The 7,561-nt window shown below is 42.1% G+C and overlaps 1 protein-coding gene across 2 annotated transcripts; it reads right to left on the reverse strand.

Moving 5' to 3' along the window:
• Window positions 1-1,116: 1,116 nt before the first annotated feature.
• LOC110500375 (transcription factor Sox-19b-like) lies at window positions 1,117-6,670 on the reverse strand. 2 transcript variants are annotated; one of them, XM_036957796.2, is made up of 3 exons: window positions 6,274-6,670; window positions 5,550-6,184; window positions 1,117-3,809 (listed from the first exon to the last, which is right to left on the reverse strand). In XM_036957796.2, the coding sequence occupies exons 2-3, from the start codon at window positions 6,170-6,172 to the stop codon at window positions 3,563-3,565; spliced, it is 870 nt and encodes a 289-aa protein (XP_036813691.1). In that variant the 5' UTR covers window positions 6,173-6,184; window positions 6,274-6,670; the 3' UTR covers window positions 1,117-3,562. The 2 variants fall into 2 exon arrangements, with proteins under 2 accessions (XP_036813691.1, XP_021433384.1); XM_021577709.3 differs by having other exon boundaries at window positions 5,550-6,667.
• Between the last annotated feature and the right edge of the window lie 891 nt (window positions 6,671-7,561).

Consider the following 7,561-nt stretch of genomic DNA (forward strand, 5'->3'; position numbering starts at 1 on the left):
ACAGGCCGTGTTGGTAGTTAGTTGGGTCTTGAATGTCATATTGAGAGAGGGAGAGATGGTGGGTTTACCCCCCTCCCTTGCCCCACTCCACTCATATCTTCCCCATAGCTCTCCCATCCTCCCCTCCCCTCTACCCTGCGATTAGCCTGCGCAGGCTCTCCGATTTCCATGAGAATGGCGACGGGCGGTGAAAGGGTTAAGCCTGATCTGGAGAGAAGGGGAGATAAAGCCCCCGAATGCAACGCTAATTTTCTGCTCGGCGGGGGGGCGAGAGAAAGGGAACAAAGCTCTCCGGGGGAGTCGCCGAAGACTCCGCGGCTTTACTATGTGCACCTGCGAGCTCAAAAGCTAGGGACAATGTGCCTCCGAAACGGGCAATTATGAGTGGGCCAGCCACCCGCTTTCTCTCCGGAGAAGGGGAGGGGTTGGGCAAGAGGGGGGAGAAGTGAAATTTAAAAGACGGGTAGAAAAGTAAATGATCGACCCTAAATCATTCTAATTCCCCCCGCGCCCCTGTCCCATCTCCCCAAACGTTTTTTTGTCCGCCTCCTTCCGAAGTTTTATTTTAAGCATCCCCAAGCATAATGGTGTCCACCTGTGGTGCCACTGTTTAAACGTAAAACCCGGCTCGTTTTGATTGAGCGCCTGATGTCAGGCCTATGGTTATTTTCTGTAATGATCGAGGTCACTCAAACAGCTGAGTGGCCAAAACTGAATAGGAACAATTGATAACGCGTCGTAAAACATTAGCAGTCACTTTTTTGCTGGTTTTAAAATATTCGATTAAGTAATTGCATTCTTATTTCTCAACTTTGCCTGACAAAATATGCTCCAAATGAGCCCCATATCAAAAACCTTCACCGATGGATGAATCGACCTACCAATCTGACGTGTAATCTACGCATTATGCATACTGGCACAATTGTAGCTTGTGCCAGGAATTTCCAAAGAATAGCCTGTAAATGGTGCGTCATCATTTTGAAAATGCTATACTGATTTACATTTTTTTTTTACAATGGAGTGCACTTCTAAAATGTAAACGTTTAGAGAACAAAAATTGCTTAATGTAAAAAAAACACTGCTGAAAAGATGCAAGGAAAATATATGGAGACCAGAGGATTTAAAAACGTTTTAATACTTGTCATCCATGCCACATATGAAAATGAGTTAAAAATACCCTTAGTATAGGGGCCTTAAATTGTTTATTTATACACAATGCACATCAAATGTTGCAAGACTCTCAAACAAGGATTAGACAACTAAATAAATGTTTAAAAAAAGTTACGTTTACACACTTGGATTGCAATAAAACATTATTCCTTTCATATAAATTATAGTATTTAAACCCAACCAAAAATAAATTTGATTTATTCCCTTTTTTTAATGCAAGTTCTTTAGTGGACTTTACAATACTAAAAAGGGATTGTTAGAACATGACAGTTCCAGAATGGTTGTAGTTTGATGTGGTTCTACCACTTCCACAGCCTAAAAATGTACCCACTTGCAGTTTAAGACTGCAAATAATTCTAAAATTGATTCTAAACTTTTAGCAGCACTGGTTTACTATTCATAAATTAGTTAAGAGGGTGTTGTCAGATGAAACAAAGACAAATTACATTTAACCCTCAAGTCTTGTTACAACAGGAAACTTGAGACAAAACTTTATGCCAACTCCTTTGTCAGTCATTTTGTAGAATTATAAAAAGGAAAGTGGAATGTGTTATCTGAAGACCTTAAGCAGCAGGCAACTGAAATATGAAACCGAGAAGCTGGAGAACATGGAGACACTTATTGTAAAATTAATAGATTTTATTCTCTACCATTAGTTGCCCGGGCAGAATGTAGTAACTGTGCTTGGTTGGATAAGTAGAAATCCAGACAAACAGTTGCCGAGCTAGAGAAAAATCATTCAAATGTATTTTGTAAAGATAAAATTCAATAGAATGCAGCATTTGTATAAAATGTCTTTCAGTTAATTGTATTCTATGAACACAGTTAAAACCTGCAGAATACAACAGGGGTGTCTGAACAATAAACATTATGAACTTGGGACAACTAATAGCATTTACAAAACAAGTTTTTTTTAAAAATGGATGACTAATGCAAACAATTACATTGTCAAATGTAAAACTCATTGCAGCAGCAGGGGGTTATGTTAAAGGACAGCGCAAACTATTAGAGTCATGTTTATTAGTCCAATGTTGATACAGTCCCCAAATGTTTTGCATGTCAGCAGTCAAGATATGATTTTCTAGAGGCAAAGTGTCACTTGCCACATGATACAAAACATCGTGGCAAGTGACCCTTTTCTTCTTGAAAACTTGACTGCTGACATGCAAAACATTTGGGGACTGTATCAACATTGGACCAATGAAAAGAAGAAAGAAAATAGCAAAAGAATTAGTGGATTTTTCCTTCAACTTAAAAAATAAAAGTTGAAGACAAACCAAAATGTATTGGCATGGGGTTTGGACATACAGTACTACTAAACACACCAGTTCATCTCATATACTTGTTTCCATTGGATCCAATGAACTCATACGATTGTCCAGACTATACCATGTCATCCTAGGAAATTGGATTGGCTTTAAAAACAAGCGTGTTTACTCACAAAGCAGTATAAGGCACCAAGTGGCCATACTTGTATATTTAAAAAAATAAGTCACTTCATTCAAGTTATACTCTGTGCATTTCTCCCTTGTCTCCCCATTTCACTGCACTAGCAAGCAGTTAGTTGATTTGAGATGTTCCGAGAGGCCCCATTGGGCCACACAAACAAAACCAGTTAAGGAATCACAATCCTCAGAATCCTTGTGGTGGGTCATGTGATTTGTATGTCACTGGCCTTAGGAGAATAGTGATTGACTGACCCGGTTCCCAGTGTGTTGCGTTCCCGTGGTGGGGCCCCCCCTGTTTCTGCATGTCAAATGGCACCTTATTCCCTTTATAGTGCACTACTTTTGACCATTCCCCATATGGGGAATAGGGTGCCATTTGGGACACCGCCCGTGGCTCCCTCCCGGTTGGTTTAGTTCATGATGATTACCGATCAACTCGAGGGGCGGACTCTACTGTGCCAGTAGGACAATACAGGAGACCGAACACAATGGAACAATTGTGAACATACTACAGTCACGTGCTTTGTGACATACATAGGGGCCTGGGCGTTTTTGAATGGAAGCTTTTGATGTCAAGCTCAGTTTGTCAAAGAGGGGAAAAAAATATGTACACAAACATTTAATCATAATGTCTATGTACAGTACAGCAGTCCATCATAATGTGAAGTTAATTGAGCAGGGTCTCCGTCCAAGAAGTGGATTGGCAACTGAACGAAACAACCTAGTCTTGGGACAGAGGACGGGATGGACGAGGGGGGGGCTCATTATTGTAGTCAAAATGCAGAGGTAGAAAAATAACCTTTTTATATAAAGTCACTTTTTTTATAAACGCAACACGGGACCATAATGAGTGGGTCTGACAATGTTGTGCCCAGCGTGGTGTCCTTGAGCCTCTCCAAGCCAGCACACTCACATTGAGTCCCAGTCACTATCCCCACCAATCCCTAGATATGAGTGAGAGGCACAGTCCCACTGAGATAGTGTTGCTGGACGCTGTAGCCGCCTCTCTGGGAGACCGGGTCAGTGGTGTCCCCTCCAGGGATATACATACTGATCATATCCCGCAGGTCCCCCTGGAGAGGCCCGCGGTGGTGGTTAGGTCCACCAGTCGGGGAGTGCGACACTGGCTCTGGCTTCACCATGGACATGACTGGGTTGGGCTGCTGGTGGCTGCTGCTGTAAGACATGGGGCTGAGGAGGAGAGGGGAGGGGGGAGATGCTGTTATTGACTAAATTATATGAATGTTATGCTACAGTATGCCATGTCGGGCCTTGCCACTAAATTTCAGGTACACACATAGCGCAGACCCGATTAGACTATTCTACATGACATACAATCATGTCTACTCAGTTCAATACAAATCATTTATAATCCGAAACATGTCGTAAAGAACAGACCGATTATGAAGTATCCAATTTTTCAGTTATCTTAAATTTGCAACAAGTTCAATATTTTCTTTGGGATATTAGAGTGGATTTATACTGGGTGCAGACAGACATGCATAGATCTGATGTGAGGGAGAGCCCATGGAATCCACCCTGTGTTTACAAACAGCATGGGATGGGGATTGGGGACAGGACAGGTCCAAACTAGTTAGGCCACCAACTACAGCACCATGAAGCAAACAGCAGATATTCTCAGTTAAAGAAATCATAAACCAACTAAAGATATCACGGTGAGGAATTATTTTACATTGGAAGCATGAAAAAGCGGTGTGAATGTGTTAATTATGCATAAAAAAATGAAACTAAATGAATCACTGGTGTCTCTGCAAGAGGCCTGGGAGAAGGCACTGATGCAGACTAGAGGATTGTGGGTAAAGGACCACACACAAAGCTTTCCCATAGAGTGGGCCTCTACACATGCTCTACAATCCACAGGCCTGAAAACAAGTAAACAACCTACACTTAACCAATTGTATGTTTTTTAAAAATGCAGTACTTTGTGTTATGTTCCAAGTGTGAAACTGTGCGCTGTTATTTTGGCCCGATTTCTTGTTAGAGATTTTTAATCTCGATGAGACTAGCCTGGTAAAATAAGGTAAAAAAAAAAGTACAAAATATTAACCCAAGTTCTAAAGACATAAGGTAGAATGTTGTAATAAATTATAGGTTAAATGACAGGTCAAACTTTAAAAAATATATATATATATTTTATCCTTAAATGTGTAGTATATTTACAATTTCTGAAAAACTAAAATACAAAGTAATCTGAAAAACAACAATTGGGAGAAAGACAAAACAAACGTTATGGCTCTGTGCTGGATGGGTGAGGGTTGTGAGTCATGGCATGGGTTCTAATTCATCTTAGTTTTAAACAGGCAAATCTAGTTAGGCCCCATGTGTTTGTTGCCAATCAGAAGTAAAGTTAAATATTTTATTCCATGTTGGGCGATTAATAATTTATGGTCCATTAAAAACAGCAGGCTATATCCTTTTTTTATGTGATAAACTGCTCTTGCAGTAATTGGGCCTAAAGTAATGTGATTTAACAATAAGTCTTGATTTAGTGCAACATTGATTCTGCAGCAACCACTGGTTTACAGCAGAGAAAGTGGGTGTCTTCAGAATAGCTCAAATCTGATCACAATAACGAGAAGATGGAAATCGGCAAACTTCAGGCTGCCGAGCCACTGCCAAGTTTATAATTGGTTCCAAATCAGATAAGAAACGTTGTCTAGGCTATATAAAATGGTACATGCTTTCAAATGTTGAGGTAAATTAAATATTGAGGGTGACCTTTTCATACAATACGCAATAAACTCAGCAAATGCAGGTGTCAGATTACAAAGGTGGCAACTGGCGAGCGAGCACTGTGATTACTCGTTATCAAAACTGGATTTACATGAAAGCTATAGAACATTGTCCTTCTCAATTAGGCATTAGAATCAGAACATGCGGAATGGAATTTAGAACTGTAGCATATCCTACCTGTAAGTGTTGGCGCCGTTCATATACGTCTGTGCTGCGGTCATGGCCTGGGGGTACTGGAGCGCGGACAGGTCGTAGCGGTGCAGCTGCTGAGTGTAGCCCAGGGCCTCGCTCTGCATCCCGGCGTAACCTCCCGCCGGGCCCCACCCGTAACTCTCCATCCTTGGGCTCCCACCTTGGCCCTGCGCGGCGGCCAGCAGGTTCCCGGCAGAGAGAGGGTACTTTCCCATCTGGTTGTCCTTCTTGAGCAGGGGCTTGGATTTACGGCGTGGTTTGTACTTGTAATCGGGGTAATCCTTCATGTGCACCGCCCTGAGGCGCTTTGCTTCGTCAATGAATGGCCGCTTCTCAGCATCAGTCAGTAGCTTCCACTCCGCGCCCAGCCGCTTGCTGATCTCAGAGTTGTGCATCTTGGGGTTCTCCTGGGCCATCTTGCGGCGCTGGCCCCTAGACCAGACCATGAATGCGTTCATGGGTCTTTTGACCTTGTCCATGGGGTCCCCGCCCGGGGGACACAGGGATTTGGACCCCGGGTGAGAGTTGCCGGTGACCGGAGACATGGCGGTTTGGTGCGACTGCTGTTGCCCAGAGGGCTTCAACTCGTGTTCCATCATGTTATACATAGTTGTCTGGAACTTGTAAAGTGTCTCAGTTCAAAATAAATCAAGTTAAAAATTTAAAAAAATAAAAACGAAGTAAAAAGTCACAGCCGTTTTCACCTTACCTGTCGGCTTTTGGCCGGGTGGTTTTCCGTTCTAGAATGACAAGTGGAAACCGAATGCACAAAGTGTTCCAAATCAACTAATTAGAAGACACACCCGATTCAAACAACGGGGAATAAATTACGAGTCGGTGTGTGAAGCGGTCATTAGGCTACATAAATCAAGCGAGAGAAAACTCAACGATAAAACCTGAGGGATTGTTTGCGCATTTAAAATAAAACAGAATTTAAAACCCCTTCAGTCTGTAAGCCTATTTCTTTCTGCACAGGGTTGCAGACAACCAACCACCTGTAGAGACTCAATTCTGTAAACTGAAGAGTCCTGCGTGATGACAAAAAAAGTGATTCCATTTCAATCGTGCGGTTTTTCAGGAGATAATTGTATTCGAAGGGTCCGGACCAATCCTCGAGCGCGATAGGCTTCCCCGTGCGCGCGCTCATTTGCTTAACTATAGGAGGGGGCGCGAGCTGCATGCGCTGGAGGCACTGAGGAGTGGAGCACTTGTTGATGAGCGATAGAAAGTGTGTGAGGGACGGGGTGCTTTTCAATGAGAAAAAGTAATAATCCCGCACACACTCATTTAAAAGTGTGACTTCTGCTGTAATTATTTGGAATAAAGATTTTAAAATCATGGCCTTTGCAGTTTGGCACACAGCCAGCATGCGCATAAATGGATGTTCATAAAATCGTTTTACTTTTTGTGCTTCCACGATTACGAGCAAAACGGACCAAATGTAAACAAATGATCAAACATGAATACATTTTAACATATTTAATCTACTTTTGTTTTCATCATAATTTTTAAGACAATAATTTAAAGGCTATTTTATACAAGGATACTTTTATTGCGCTTGGAACAAAATTCACACAATCCTAATTCAGTCCACAACAACAGCCACAATGACAAATTACGTTTACCAAATTAGTTTGTTGTGTCTGTGAGCGTGTCTGCTCGTTTTCTAGACGTCTGGCATCGTCTGGCATCGTTCAAACGATTGTTAGCCTATAAAGACGTCCATGACTTCTATACATGGTATTGATACGCTTACAATGGCGCACAGAATCACGGTGGGGTTCCACGAGAACGAGGAAAAGGTCTGTTGGTTCGTCCAAATAGAAGCTTTTCTCATGCTGCAGTTCCAAAGGAATAGGTCTTTGTTAATGTTTCCCAAACCTACGAGGGGCATGCTGTCTCTCTATTTACCCCAGTACCCAACATCATCCTTCCTTTCATACCATTATTTTGAAAGGAAAGGATACAGACCTGTCATCATTCAAGTGATGTCGAGT

This window comes from Oncorhynchus mykiss, chromosome 21 (genome assembly GCF_057628025.1).
Source record: "Oncorhynchus mykiss isolate SJ-2025 chromosome 21, ASM5762802v1, whole genome shotgun sequence".
NCBI lineage: Eukaryota > Metazoa > Chordata > Actinopteri > Salmoniformes > Salmonidae > Oncorhynchus > Oncorhynchus mykiss.

What these genes read in the sequence shown, in the direction of transcription:
- LOC110500375 (XM_036957796.2), bottom strand. Translation starts at nt 6,172, where the DNA reads ATGTATAACATGATGGAACACGAGTTGAAGCCCTCTGGGCAACAGCAG. An exon ending in AACGGCGCCAACACTTACAG is followed by an intron (nt 3,810 to 5,549) that starts GTAGGATATGCT and finishes TCTCCTCCTCAG; the next exon opens with CCCCATGTCTTACAGCAGCA.